Source organism: Pituophis catenifer, unplaced genomic scaffold, assembly GCF_029215685.1.
Source record: "Pituophis catenifer annectens isolate HBS135680 unplaced genomic scaffold, rPitCat1.0.hap2 SCAF_1, whole genome shotgun sequence".
NCBI classification, from domain to species: Eukaryota; Metazoa; Chordata; class Lepidosauria; order Squamata; family Colubridae; genus Pituophis; species Pituophis catenifer.
The window spans coordinates 331,817,846-331,833,153 of NW_027256881.1; the positions used below are offsets into that span (position 1 = coordinate 331,817,846).

The following is a 15,308-nucleotide window of genomic DNA, read 5'->3' on the forward strand; positions in this document are numbered from 1 at the left end:
ATGCCTCCGTTTCTTTATCCTTCTGCTTCTATTTATTTATTAAGTCCCAAGAACGGCAACAGGCCACACCAGCTGACTCTTCATTTATGAATCGTACAGAAAAAGGAAGTGAGATTTTCAATGCTGCTCTACCTGAGCTTCCTCAAAGGGCTTATCAGAAGAGCACGTTTGATTTTACAGTCTAACTTAAACTCCAACAGATCAAACGAATCTCAGGAGTTACAGTGACAGATCTGCTCCCATCCTGCCTACTATAGTATACCAAAATAGGAGGAAGCCTATTTGATGTTGGTGCTGTCAAGAATAACTCCCAATGTCTTTTCCCAAAAAAAGTGCAGTTTTAATATAAACATAGATACATTTTTTGGTCTCCATTAAACGGTTACTACACAAATTTAAAAAGTTCTTGTAAACCAATTGGAAGTTGTCATCATCCGAGAGAAAGAGAGAGAAAAAGACTTAAAGCAGAAACGAGTTCTTGAGTGCTTTGACTCTCCGTTTGGTCCTATTAAGAGCCTGTTGCAAGCAGACAAGAAGAAAGCCAGGCTTGAGTGGACTGCTGGGCAGAGAAGGGAACTTTCTCTGAAAGTGGAGATTGGTTCAGAGTTGTAACTATTGATCAACATTTGATCAGATCGGAGAAGCACCAATTGTTTCCCAGATTCAATACCGACCAAAAGCCCTGGTGCAAATCATGACCATTCTGTTTTGATGAGCAGCAGAACTTTTAAATACTGGATTTGACCAGGTTCGGAAATAGGGCAGTGTTATCTAACAGCTCCCAAAACAGGACTGCTAGTTACCCCTTGTTGACCTTCACTGAGCCTGCCTCTCCTGTTTACTTTTGAGATGACTCTTCTTGGTACATTCCCGTGAGCAGTTCATCCTTGAGAGAGGCAGGTCTTGGAGCAGGGAGGGAGTGGGTCTGTTAGCCTCTCAGTCCGGGAAGACAGCTTGGGCTTGGCTATGTGCATCCCCTGGAGCTGGATGAAGAGGGCTTCCTTTGAGCAGAAGCAAAGAGGATGGCCCACATGTGGTGGACAGGTGAGGAGGAGCCGGATCTACCTTGGCTGAAAACAGCAACGTCTTCGGTGATCCAGTCTCTTCTTTGGCGGAGAGGCTGATGCACTGAGCAGCAGGCTCTTTGCTTCCTTTGAAGAGGAGAAGAGAGCTTGGGTAAGAAACCTGTCTCAAAGGGTTTTTTAATTGCTGTTGCAGTAGAAAGTTGCAAAAAAGATTGGTGCCGGGATGACCAACAAGGCCACCAAGGGAATGATTGGAGAGGGGGAAAAAACTACACAATACCTTAATACTGACCTTCAGGGTCACGGCACCCCACACGCTCCTCCAATAAGCTTTCTGTGCTAACCGATGTCTCAGAATCGACATTCTCCTCATCAGAACAACGCTGGTCCAACTCAGGGAGACGATATGTTATGTCTTCCCTAAAGAAGCGAGAAAGAAAGACAAGCTACAACATTCCATGGGAGGACTGGAACAATTTCAAAGACGTGGGTAATGAAAATAGCAAGATAAAACTGCTTCACAGTGCTTTACAGCTGTCTCCAAGCAGTTTACAGAATCAGCCTATTGCCCCCCCAAATTTGGGTCCTCATTTACCCACCTCGGAAGGATGGAAGGCTGAGTCAGCCTTGAGCTGGTGAGAATCGAACTGCCAAATCGCAGGCAGCTGTCAGTCAGCAGAAATAGCCTGCGGTACTGCACTCTAACCAGTGCACCACCGTGGCTCATTTCAAAATAGATTTGAAAATGCTAACAATTCTCTCATGCTTTTTGCAAGGCAGGCTCTACCGATGACCTCCCATCGACCCGTGCGCTCCCACAGAGAGGGCCTCCTCAGGGTGCCATCAGCCAAACAATGTAGGCTGGTGGCCCCCAGGGGGAGGGCCTTCTCTGTGGGGGCTCCCACCCTCTGGAATCAGTTGCCCCCGGAGATAAGAATCCAGGACCTCAATGCCTTCCGTCGTTCCCTGAAAACCTATCTTTTTCAGCAAGCCGGGTTGGCTTAAGAAGAAATTTTTTAAATTTTTAAATTCTTTTAATTAGTCTGTGATTCTTAACTTTCGGGCCAAAATTTATATATATTTTTAAATGTTTTAATATTTGTATTCTATGTTTTTTATCTTGGCTGTACACCGCCCTGAGTTCTCAGGGAGAAGGGCGGTATATAAATTGGAAATTAAATTAAATTAAATTAAATTAAATATTTCACAGGAACTGATTCTGCTGGGAAACTAAAGCACAGCTCCTCTTGGTAGAGATTCTCAGAGCTGGCAGATGAATACAGAGACAGTAGCTTCTGTTTTGCAGAAGGTAGGCCCTTACAAGCCATCACTCACTTCTCTTCCTTTATTGATTGTATCCGTTCCATCAACAGCTCCTTCTCCCTGTTGTCTGTTTCTTCCTCTTCAGGCAAAAGTCCAAGTTTAGGTGAGGTACCACTCGCTCCTATAGTCTGGGGGCTCTTGCTCTGCAGGATAGAAAGAGAGCTGTATCATCCCCTTGGCTAAGGATACAGCAAATCATCAATCCTGGATAGACAGGAGCCATTAAATCCCGCAAGTTAATTCTCTTGTGAATGGCAATAGATCGTGAAGCAGCCTCTGCTCTGCTTGGACAATTTAGCTTTCCAGGCTTGAAATTATAATTTAACAAGCCAGGAAAATAATGAAGTGGAGTAGTTCTGAATACAGGAAGCCTAAGCATGAGATACCTGCCGACAGTTGCTTTAGAGCAAGCTGTCCTTTCCTAGTACTGAGTCCAACTTTCAGGGCTACGATGAATATAAAACAAGAAGAATTGGTATTGAATCCCAATGCAGAAAAGCAGGTACCGTTTTACACACACTCCTCTCTCCCAAAGATATAAATTTGAGGCCTGAAATTAAAATTTGCTGTGCCTTGGGATATTATAAAATGGTATTAAGGCTGCTCCCGAGCATGTGCACAGAAATGTCTTCCTTTGACAAAAGCCAACCACCAGATTCTCACTCCCTCTTTCTCTCTCACACACACACACCTGGGTTAGTGTAAATAAATTCAAAGGGTTAAGCATCCAAGGCCACACTTGGATGCAGGGGTATCTTTTTATTTTTCTATGAAGCATTGGTTAATCTCTCTTGCAATCCACTATTCAATCCCCGTAATTAATTGGGAAAACAGGAAAAATGTGCACAGGTGTAAAACATGCAGAGTATTAAAGTGGGGTTTTGAAGCATTCAGCATATGAAGGTGCTGTGAACAGCCTTCTCTGATCTTCAGCTGATGCTGGGAGAGGCAGAGTGAGGAAAGGAGCAACGTTCCATGCACTGGGGGCACATCAGTGCTTTCACCTACCCGGGCTCCCTCGCGGGGAGAGGAAAAGGCAAGTTTTACTGGCCACAACTAGAGAAAAGGAGAGATGAAGGGCACATTCATAGGAGGCCAAAACATTTTCTCTCTCCATGGATAAAAATCAAAGACTTAGATGATAATAACAATATATAGTATATATCAAAGCTAAAAACTAAAAATGCTGCACATGTGGTTTAAGCAATGCTAATACATTTGCAAGATTCTAAAACTAATATATTAAATTTATTGAATTCTATTGAATTATAGCTGGGATTAGTTTTGAGATTGCTTGAGCCAGTCTTCCACAATCCTCCATCATCAAACAGATGAATTAAACAGCAAGAACAACAATGTCTACCCAGCAGGGTTTTTGGATTCTTAGATCAGGAAATGGATGATTAGTGTAATTCCACTGCTCAGCATTTCTTTTTAAGAATATACCCACATTTTAAACCAACCACTAAACAAAGGAAACATAAAATATAAGTATCGGGCTCCCAATGTTGTTATAGCATGTCCCGCATTACCAAAAGCTGCTAAAAGAGAATCAACAGGGCTGCGCCTGTATCTTTCTCCTCAAAGGAGGCATTTATCACGATGACCAAAGTGGCTTCAGCGCTAAACCCCCAATATAAACCCAAATGGACATGGGCTAGATAATCTGTCATCCAGTAACTTATCAAAAGAGGGGCACTGCATTAACCTAAAACTGGTGGCTCAGCAGACTAATTAATATCCATTTACATCTGCTGCCTGCAATTACTGCAAGTTCAAATCTCATCAGGCTCAAGGATGACTCAGCCTTCCATCCTTTCTAAGGTAGGTAAAATGAGGACCCAGATTATGGGGGAAATAAGATGACTTTGTATAAATATACAAAAGTATGAAGGCTATTGCTTAACGCATTGTAAGCCTCCCTGAGTCTCGGGAGAAGGGCGGCATATAAATAAAAAAATAATAATAATAAAACAAATCCAGTGTCATCTTTGACCTATTAAAGCTAACCAAAATTGTCAAGGATTGGGACTAAACTCATTGAACCAAAATAAAAAAAACTCAAAAAGGAATGCAAGGCAGAAGCTCTTCCATCAGTCTTTCTAACAGGGTCTGTTTGTTCTTCCAATAAACGAGGGGACACCACTTCCTGAGACAGTTCCGTGCTACTATCAAATCCGGACGTTAATTATGTCTATGGTTAAGTTCTAGAACAACAGAGACAGGTCTGCTTCTTCTATTAGGTACAATACATGAAGACCAACCATGTCTCCTCTTTTTTTCTCTCCACTTAAGTTAACTTACTAGTTTTTCAACTACCTCTCACAGGACTGTTTTCCAGACTTCAACCATTTTGACTCATCCATCCAGAACGTCTCCCAAAATGTATGTGCTGAACTGGACTTAGTGCAAATGGCCTCTGCACCCCAGATGCAGTGGGACAATCGGGAGACTAGAACAGAACTTTTTGTGACTGAACACAGCCCAACTTTATAATCATTTACTGAATTATATTTGGAGATTATATCAGAACTGCTTTAAATAAAGTCTTTTTTTTTCTTCCTAACTTCCACTCGCACAAAAATATGTCCTTTGGCATTTAGCATGAAGTTGCTCATTACATATCAGCCTTGCTGTGTGAGATTAATGGAAAAGTCACAGTCCTGTTGTGAAATCTTCATCGCATTTCATGCCAGGTGTAATCCCAGTGCTTACTTTGTTCTGTCGAAGCAGCGAAAGCCGCCGAAGAGCAATGCTTTCCGCTGCTTCTAGTTGGCAAATTTCATCCATCTTCATCTTGTACTTTCTCAGCTGTTCCTTGATGATCATCTCCACACATCTATGCATAAGTAGGGAAAAGAGAGAGCAAAAGGAGAAATGGAGAAAACAATTACAAATCATTCATGGACCCTTCCTTGATGGATGGAAGGATGAATGGATCAGCTGAATGCACACATGGATAAACGGGCTGATGGAAGAGACACCATTCTCCCAACAATGCAATTATGAACATGTCAGAGCAGGGAAAGTCACTAGATGGTCACAAGCACTAATGTGTATATTAACAACCAGCCAACCTCCATTTCCCATTAGATCCACCTTTCTGTCTCCCTCTTCCAACAGAGATACCATCCAAGTTCTACCATCTCTCAGGAAGCCATCTGAATCAAAAAAAGGAAAACGGTTCAAGAAACTTCTAAAATAATGTGGTATTTGGCCAGGAGATTGATACTGAGAGATGGAAAAATTAGATTCAGGCTTCTATTACTTGCAGGGAAAAAGGGAATAGATAATACCATAGTCAGATGATAGAAATAAAATTCACACCAAAGATCTCTGGAACATTTACTTTTGGAGACTGCTGAGACTAGGCCTCATTATACCTGTAGAGATTAATTAGCAATGTCTGTTCTACATAGAGCACTGAAGAAGTTTATCTGTTCACACAATTTCTATTATCCAGAAAAGGGCAGAAGCCTCACTGTCCACAGGCAATCTAGGATAACTCACGTGGTTGTTTTGGAGACATCCTTCATGCTAGTGAGAGGATCCAAATTGTCAGGACAGCGCAAGAGGCAGGGGGCAAAGACAATGGCCAGAGCATTGGGTGACATCCGATTGACTTCTTCCACCACAGCTACCCTATATTTGGATATGAGAAGATGATTTTGTGTGTGTTTAAGCATGCCACAGGTTAGAAGGAGGAAAAAAAAGATATTAGTTTATACCATTTACATTGGCAGCATCTTTTGCCAACCCACTAACCTTTGTCTGTCTTCTTTAGCTAAATATTTGTGCTAAGCTTGATTTTAGCACAATTTTCTCTCCCCATAATAGTTCCTTTTCCATGAAGCCTATCCTTAACTTCTTTCACCATACCATCTACAACCCACTAAATAAGATATTTAAAACCTATATATCATCTGTATATTGAGTCAGATTGTTACTGAACCAAATCCAGAATGTTCTGCTTCCAACCGATATAGATATCAAGCAGGGGTGGGTTCTAAATTTTTTTTCTAATACCGGTTCTGTGGGCGTGGCTTGGTGGTGGTGGTGGGTAATATGACTAGGTGGGCGTGGCCAACTTTTTATTTTTTTTTTACTTTTAAAAGCATTTTTTTCTACAACCTTAAGAGGCTGCAGAAAACAATGCTTTGAAAAGCCTCTGCCGATCAGGCAACTCCGCTGGGATCATCAGAGGCTTTTCAAAGCATTTTTTTTACCACCTCTTCAGCTGAAGAGGTTGTAGAAAAAATGTTTTGAAAAGCCTCTGACGTTCCCAGCTGATCCGCGGGATCATCAGAGGCTTTTTTTTTTTTTTTTTTTTTTACTTTTAAAAGCATTTTTTTGGCCAAAGAAGTTGTAGAAAAAATGCTTTTAAAAGTAAAAAAAAAAAAAGCCTCTGATGAGGTGGGCGGGGTAAGCGAGCGGTGACCAGTTTGGGGGCGTGGCCAGCCAATGTTATTACCAGTTCTCAGAACTACTACAAATTTTTACTACCGGTTCTTGCAAACCGGTAGCAACCCACCACTCATATCAAGGGATACTGAAGATTAGATCTGGATCATCTTAATGAAGAACAGGTACATTCCTGTATATTCCATCTAGTAAGCTTTTCCTACAAGAAATACATTATTATGGTCTCTTCCAAAGGTGATGTGTATGAGATTTGAGGTTTGTTTGAGAACATGATTATATCCTGCCAGATTCTGGAAGATTCAAAGTAAGAAGATACTAATATCTGAAGATAATAACACAATCAAAAGACTTCTTGCATACCATTAAACACAAAATGCTCATCAAGCAGATTTGAGGCATTTCACATCTTGGGAGGCAAGATATTCATAAGGGAGGATTTTATTAGTCTCCACTACCTTGATTTTACATGGGTGGGGATACTCAACAATCCCTTCTTGTAAATATGCAAAGGGTGGGCTAGATCTTGATGGAAGAAACTGTCTTGAAGATTGGGAGCCAAACCATGTATGGCTTTAAAGGGGACAACCACCATATTGAACTGGACCAAGAAGCAAATACTTAAGCAAACACAGCAGCTGTATCACTGGTGTTACGTGGCCAAATTGCTCTCACTAGTTAGCAGATGAGTCATTGCACTTTGGATCACATGAAGACTTCCAAAGTGCTCCCGTATAGAAATGCATGCTATAATTGTTTAATTATCAGGTGACCAGGACATGAGTCAGGGTAGTCATAGTATTTTCATCTAGGTATCTTGCAGCTTCATTGGAAGTTGGGCAGCAAATACATTTTAATAATATTAATAATAAACTGGCTTGCCAGTTGGGAGTAAAACATCCTCACCCCCACCATGGTTTCTACCTGCTTCAGCAGGAGCCATAATTCCAGAATGACTTCCAAATTACAGATTTGCTTCTTAAAGAAGCAGCAAACCAGAATTGGGACAGCCAGATCGATAGCTGGCAAACAGCAACTCCATGTTGCAAGGATTTGAGCTTGTTTTGATCCATCGAGGTCCTCAAAGCCTGTAGGTCCTGAGTCAGGATTTTTATAATATTTCTGGCTTGGCCTGGGGTGACAATGTATCATTTAGCATTATCAACATACTATTGACACCTCATTCCAAACTAATGGATTGATTGTAGAGAAGATGAGAGAAGGCTGTCTCTGCTGGTATGGACATGTCCTAAGAGCAGCACCTTCCATTGTTGTCAAGACTGCCTACCAACTAGAAGTCAATGGCCAGTGACCTTGCGGGCGCCCAAAACAGAAATGGCAAGACACCATCAACAAAGATATGCAAGCTGTGGGCCTGCACCCTAGAGACGCAGCTGACCGTGCAAAGTGGCATTCAATAATCCGAAAAATGGACCGTGCACTTGTGGGAATACACTAGGAAGAAGAAGATTCCAAAGTGATGGACGACCTTACCCAGTGGTTTCATGTACACGCTGAATAAAATGAATCTTGTATTGGCTCTCACTGGAGTAACTACAAATTTTACTCTTCCTCCATATGCGTTTACTGAAGCCCTCCACCAAGGAAGGAATGGCACCACTGTAGAACAGTATCTCCAATCCCCAACTTTCCCAGATGTTTCAGATGCATAACATGATCTATGTTGCCTTCTACTAAAATAAATAATTGGTGCATCTTCCTTTTCGAAGGCTTTTTTTGGGAGGCTGTATGTAAGATGAAATGTCTATTCGTAGAACTTTCTGGTGCTTCCTGAAAAGTTTGTTTTCCTGCCAAAATCCACTGATCTTTTCTTGAGTGGTTTGTGTGTTTTGGGAAGCAAATTTTTTGGAACAGGAAGTAGTTCATACATAGACCTTAGTCCCGAAAATGCAGTCTGCAGAACTGCATGAACCACCACCAGTTCCAGAAATTTATTTTCACAAAGCAGATGAACCATCTCTAAAACTGTTAGCACATCGAGGGAGAAAAATGAGCATTCCAGCAAATACTACTTAAATGTTCCTAGAACAAACGCCACCATTTTACTTGTGTAGATTTTCCCATCACTCATCTCCATAAATGGAAACAACAGGGGTTGAAGATATCAGAATAACAGAGTTGGAAGGGACCTTGGAGGTCTTCTAGTCTAACCCCTGCTCAAGCAGGAAACCCTATCCCATTTCAGACAAATGGTTCTGCAAGCAAAGCAGATGTTTCCCCAATTGTTAGCCCTTCTTATTTCCCACACTGCAATATTAAGAAACAAGGGAAATGGTTTATTTCTATGAAGCCTTGGGAAAGGGGATGATGAGTTTAACTGATTTACTTTTATTTACTTTAGATTTTTTTCTTATCCCGCCTTTATTATTTCTATAAATAACTCAGTGATTATTTTAAAAAGGCCTCTTGATTTCAAACAGACCTTGCTCTGTTTATTCTTTATTGACCTTGGAATCCTGACTTCGTACAACATAAATTTCAAACAAACTGTAGTGTCATTTTTTAAACGATTAAAGTACTTGGCCAAATGTTCTCTGGCTCTTGTAAATTTTAAATTCACAACATCTCTCAGAATCATGGCTATAATCGCTTCCCTGACCACGGGGGGAAGTTAAATCACAAGATGGTTGTCCTTACTTGACAAGGTGGAAAATCAGCCGTTCCAAGGTGTCATGATTGGCCTGTGGGAGCTGCTCAAGGACACTGTAAATGGCACAGAGCTGCTCTTGCTTCTCTGGGAGCTCTGTAAGGAATGAGGACACAAGGAGAATCCAGTTAGATATAGGTGGTCCTTGACTTACAACCACAAAATTTTATGTTGCTAAGTGAGACGGTTGTTAAATGAGTTTTGCCCCATTTTACGACCTTTCTTGCCATGGTTGTTAAGTGAATCACTGCAGTTGTTAAATGAGTAAGGCAATTGTTAAGTGAATCTGGCTTCCCCATTGACTTTACTTGTTAGAAGGTTTCAAAAAGATGATCACATGACCCTGGGACATCGCAACCGTCATAAATATGAGACAGTTGCCAAGCAGGAGAGTCGTGGTGGTGCAATGGTTAGAATGCAGTACTGCAGGCTAAATCACTGCTCATTCCAGGAGTTCAATTCTCACCGGCTCAAAGTTGACTTATCCTTCCATCCTTCCAAGGTGAATAAAATGAGGGCCCAGATTGTTGGGGGCAATAGGCAGACTCTGGAAACCGCTTAGAGAGGGCTGTAAAACACTGTGAAGCGGTATGTAAGTCTAAGTGCTATTGCTATCCAAATTCTGATCATGTGACCATGGGGTTGCGGCAACTGTTGTGAGTGTGAAAAACGGTCATAAGTCACTTTTTTCAATGACATTGTAACTTTGGTCACTGAATGAACTGTAAGTTGAGGACTACCTGTAATATCCAGTGCCTATCTAGTCCAGTATACCTATTTGTTAAAGAAGCCAATTGGAGCCAATCTCACCCCTCCTGAGAAAAGAATCACCTTTTTTTTCTCAGATGCTTCACTACTTACCCACCGCCCGAAGGAAGTCATTGTACTGAGCAAAAGTCATAAGAGGATCCGGTAACTCTCTCAGCCATTGTTTGAAGATCCCCGTGATGGTATGGATGGGGTAGTTCTCTAGCCACACTGAGTTTGGGTCTGAGAAGGAGAGAAGAAACAAAAAGGGAAAGATTGAAACCCCTTACTCTATACAAGGTGCACAGGATTGACAGCTGGAATGTAGTAACTTTAAGATTTTGCATCAAAGATTTGAAGATTCTTTTCCCCTAGTGCAGGAATTGGCAATATGTAGACCTTTAGCTACTGTTGTTTTCAAATTCAATTCAGGCTAGCCTGCTCCCTGTGGTGCATTCTGGATAGTGTGCGAGCGTGAACTGAATAGACTAGCACTGTTCTGCAGCCAAACAACTACTCTGTACTCACACTGTAGTCTCCTGGCTAATGTAACATTGCCTTACGCTAAATAAAGTGGGTGGAAATGTCTGTGCGTCTTATAGAGTGAATATTGCGGCGGGGGGGAGGGTGATTGGTGCGGCACTGATCAGCTGTTCTAGGCGGTGGGGATTGCCACCTATTGATGCCTATTGCTGCCGCCACTGCCTGATCACAGCAAACGGGCGGCAGCAAATAGGCCGTGGCGAACAGGCAGCGGCAGCAAACGGGCGGTGGTGGGAGTGAACGGGGCGTGGCTGCGAACAGGCGATGGTGAATGGGCGGTGGTGGCGAATGGGCAGTGGCAGCAGCGAATGGGGCCCGGCAGCGAATGGGCCATAGCGAATGCGCTGTGATGAATGAGCAGATTTTTTTTTCTTGTTTTCCTCTTCTAAAGCTAATGTGTATCTTATAGTCTGGAGCGTCTTATAGTCGGTACACATTAAAGTCAGTGGTGAGATTCAGCCGATTCACACTGGTTCAAGTGAACCTGTTGTTAAATTACCCCCCCCCTGCCACCCCCACTATCAAAGTGGCTCCTGGGCACTGCGGTGCAATGGAGAACCAGGCAATGGAGTGGCTGGCACAAGGGAAGGAGAAGGCCACTTTCCCTCTTCCTTCTCCCTGCTCCTCCTCCTTCTCTCATGCCGGCTGTTCCGTTGCCCATTTCTCCATTGCAGCGCAGCATCCAGGATCCACTTTGATAGCAGGGAGAGGGGTAATTTAAGAACCGGTTCGCCCAGGGTCAGGTCAGCCATCACAGGAGGCTCGTCTCGCATGTGTGGTGGAGCTGGAGGACAGGGATGGGCCACGCCTCCCATGATAGCAACCTGACCCTGGGCGAACCGGTTGTTAAATTATTTGAATGCCACCACTGATTACAGTCTAAAAACTTCTGGAGGGTCACACGTTCTCCACTCCTGCTTTGGTCCTTTCAGGCCTGGTAAAAGCTTTGATTTTTCTACAGCTTTGTTTTTTTTTCTGATTTAACTTCTTTAAAATGGTGGCAATGCTTTGCTGTGGTTTGTGTCCTTTTCCTTCTCCTCCATCTCCCAAGGAGGGCAACCCACCTGCAATAATGCTACCAAGAAGCCCTTCCAGCCCTACCTGCTTGCAGGGACTGTTTCAACTCCCTCATGCGGTTTGCAGATCCCGACTTCCGATAGATGCCTTCAGTGTAGAGTCCATGCATCTCGACATATTCCAACAGCTTCTCCATGACAATCGGGACAGAGTTCTTCTCACTAGTCAGAACACTGACACTGACCCCAAAGTGACGGGGCTCTGGGTCTTGGTCACCCTATGACCAGAAGTGGAAGATGAGATTAATGATTTTGTGACATACAAAGGAGGAATGCAGAGTTTACAATGAAAGCTTCAGTTCTCTTTTGAATAGCAGGTACAGAGATAAACCTGGATGATATCATTTCCGATAGTAATATAAGGAGCCCTGGTGGCACAGTGCTTAGAATGCAGTATTGCAGGCTAACTCTGCCCACAGACTGGAGTTTGATCCTGGCAGGACTCAAGGTTGACTTAACCTTCCATCCTTCCAAGGTCAGTAAAATGAGAATCCAGATTGTTGGGGGCAATAGGCTGACTCTGTAAACCGCTCAGAGTACTGTAAAGCACTATAGGGCGATAATTAACTGCTATTGCTGAGCTATTTCAGCTTAACAGGACCAAATGTTAATTTCACAAAGAAAACAAGCTGAAAGGTACTTTCTTCTTCAGGTTAAGTGTCTGTATGTGGATGCTCTTTTCTGAATGGAGGACTATTTATTAATATGAGGGGATTCTGCTAACCGAAACAGGCCAGATTGAACTGCTTGGTTATAGGATGAGAGAATAGCCACTGCTGAATGGCTTTGAAAAGGAATGGTGGAAAAATAGAATAGTGCTGATTACTAATAGTATGAAATCACAATTTATACCAGTGCATCATGTGTAAAAACATTGGCTTCTATGGAAAAAGGGATCCTGGACTCAGTAAGCTTTTAGAGTTTTTATCAGCCCAGCTCTCCTCGTCCAGTGTTAGCTAAATTAATGGTGTGTGTATGATGCTACTAAGTGATGATTTAGGGTGAGGTATCATCAGTATGCTAATGATACTCAGTTTTAGAACTCCACCCTAGGTTGTCTGAATGATGCTGTGGAGATTCTGTCTCGTGCTTGGAAACTGTGAGGGGTCTGGATGAGGCACAATGGGCTTCAGGTCCCCCTGAGCAAGATGTACCTGTATTTTTATCTATTTTTATTGTAAGCTGCCTAAAGTCATGTACTGTGTGTTTGGCAGCTATAGAAATCAATATCAAATCAAAATACTTCAGCAAGTAGTAAGTATGAAAACTGAGAAATGAACATCCATATTTAAGAAGTAGGATAATTTTGACAGGAAAAGTGGGACTACTTTCTACTACCCGCCCCTTACTGAGTGGCTCCCTGGAGACACTTGGTTGGTTGCTTTTGGAAGCAGGATGTCAGTCCAGATGATGGCTTGGTCTGATTTCAGCCCTTACTGAAATCTAGTGGTAGAACTTTAGATCTGTTGGGGTTGAAGTCTACCCTTCGTAAGTTGTAACCGAAGCCAGTCTCTTGTTTTCCTACAAAAGCTGGCCAGAGAGGGGCTAAGACCTACTTTTTTTGCTTGTGAGGATGTGCATCCGCTTTGGATTTTGGACAGGCACTTCTTATGACAGGTCAGTTTACAGACTAGAAGAGAGAAGAGAAAAGAGACAAAGAAGGCTTGTTAAAGAGAGTCAGTTTGGTCTAGTGGTTAAGGCACCAGGCTAGAAAACAGGAGGCTGTGAGTTCTAGTCCTGTTTTAGGCATGAAAGCCAGGTGGTGACTTTGAGCCAATCACCAGGAGACTGAGAGTTCTAGTCCCACTTTGGACATTAAAGCTGGCTGGATGATTTTGGGACAGTTACCTCTTTCTCATCTCAGCTCACAGGATTGTTCTAGTATGGAAAATGGGAGGAGGAAGGAGTATTAGCTATGTTCACCCCTTTGAGTTATTTATAAAAATAATAAAAGATAGGATTAAAAAAACAAAACAAAACAAAACAATTTAAAAATAAAATAAAATAAAAAGTCTCCTTCCACATTCTTCTTTGTGGAGACAAGGTTTTAATTGAGGGGTGTTTGCAACATGGAAGAAGAAAAATGCTAACTTCTCTGAGAAATAAAGGACAAGCAAAAAAAAAAAAAATTCCCATGGAGAAAAAAGATGATAAGGAACTTTTAAATGAAAGAGGAGTAAACTGAGAGAAAGCAAAATGACTTATACAACCACACCATCCCTGTTGGGTAGATCAATTTTCTGTAGTTTGGGCCTTCCAGGTGAATTGGAAATTTTAGGAGTGGCGATGCCAACACATCAGGAGGGCCCCACAGTGGGGGAAACCTGGGGAATAGGAACGCTTCCATTTTTGGAAGGAGGCAAACAAGAGTCCTACTTCCTAGTCCAGTTCAGAAGAAGATTTCCCATTACCAGCAATGACAGTTTTATCTCCCTGCTCCCAGCCCACAATACTATGCCACTAAAAATGAAAAGGCTTATTACAATCAAAAATACCCAGAGCTGCTTAAAACAAGAGTATCAAAGCCCAGATCGTATAAGCTTGCACTTACTGCTACAAAGACAAGCCTTCTCCATAGGCCAGATGTAGGAACAGCACTGCTCGCAAGACTGTAAGATGTTCACTTGGTAATTCACAAATACATGGCCATTGAGTTCCACAATCTGTAAACAGTCACACAAATATCTGAATACACCTTACTTATTTGTTAAACTTGCATTTTTAGGTATATGTTTTATCAAAGGTCTATAAAGTAAAAACAGATCTTGTAAACATGCTGCTTAGTCGTTATTCTCTATCCCAATTGATAAAAAATATATTCCAGTCTATTAGGCATTCTAGAATGGTGGCTTTTTTCCCCCAGGCATAACTCTGGGCAGAGGTGTAGTTTGTCTTTAGAGCATAACACTCGAAGTTGCTGGCAAACACATTTCTCTATAATTCTTGCATTTCCTCTACATATACACAAATGCACTTTTTTGCATTTCCAATGTTATTTCCTTCCATTATGTCGGACTCGCTTTCCCCCAAATGTAGCTCATGCCACAACATAAAAACTGAACACACAATAATAATTTCCATCTTCTCATTCTCCTCTTCCCCACCCGTAAGGCTTTTTCTTTTAAAGCAGGGGCCTCCAAACTTGGCAACTTGTGGACTTCAACTCCCAGAATTCCATTCCATGGTGGCTGGGGAATTCTGGGAGTTGAAGTCCACAAGTCTTAAAGTTGCCAAGTTTGGAGACCTCTGGGATAGCGGACAGTTCTTACAACTGGCAGCACCAAAACCCCATGTCTAATTCAAGGGCTAATATAATGCTGAAAATCACAAAGGACTCACCACATGTTCCTGTTTCCGCTTTTTTTTTTGAGCCTTGCTTTGCTGTTGGAAGAGTAAGAAGAAAAAAGGATTCTTTTTCATATCCTTCCGGTTCTAGCTGAGCTTTCCATTAGAGCTGATCTCTAATGAAGAAAGGCCAGTTCTTGGCATTCAGCAGTACAAAAATGC

At 42.2% G+C, this 15,308-nt stretch overlaps 1 protein-coding gene across 1 annotated transcript in view; it reads right to left on the bottom strand.

Moving 5' to 3' along the window:
* Nucleotides 1–316: 316 nt before the first annotated feature.
* Nucleotides 317–15,308, bottom strand: part of MYO9B (myosin IXB) — a 74,968-nt gene continuing 59,976 nt past the window's right edge. Inside the window, exons 31-42 of the mRNA XM_070943529.1 lie at nt 15,141–15,182; nt 14,353–14,464; nt 13,358–13,431; nt 11,827–12,019; nt 10,297–10,425; nt 9,426–9,531; nt 5,859–5,990; nt 5,064–5,187; nt 3,357–3,404; nt 2,361–2,491; nt 1,318–1,445; nt 317–1,151 (exon numbers count right to left, since the gene is read on the bottom strand). Of these exons, the coding sequence (XP_070799630.1) occupies nt 937–1,151; nt 1,318–1,445; nt 2,361–2,491; nt 3,357–3,404; nt 5,064–5,187; nt 5,859–5,990; nt 9,426–9,531; nt 10,297–10,425; nt 11,827–12,019; nt 13,358–13,431; nt 14,353–14,464; nt 15,141–15,182 (1,434 nt within the window). The 3' untranslated portion in view covers nt 317–936. The remainder of the gene's footprint in view (nt 1,152–1,317; nt 1,446–2,360; nt 2,492–3,356; nt 3,405–5,063; nt 5,188–5,858; nt 5,991–9,425; nt 9,532–10,296; nt 10,426–11,826; nt 12,020–13,357; nt 13,432–14,352; nt 14,465–15,140; nt 15,183–15,308) is intronic.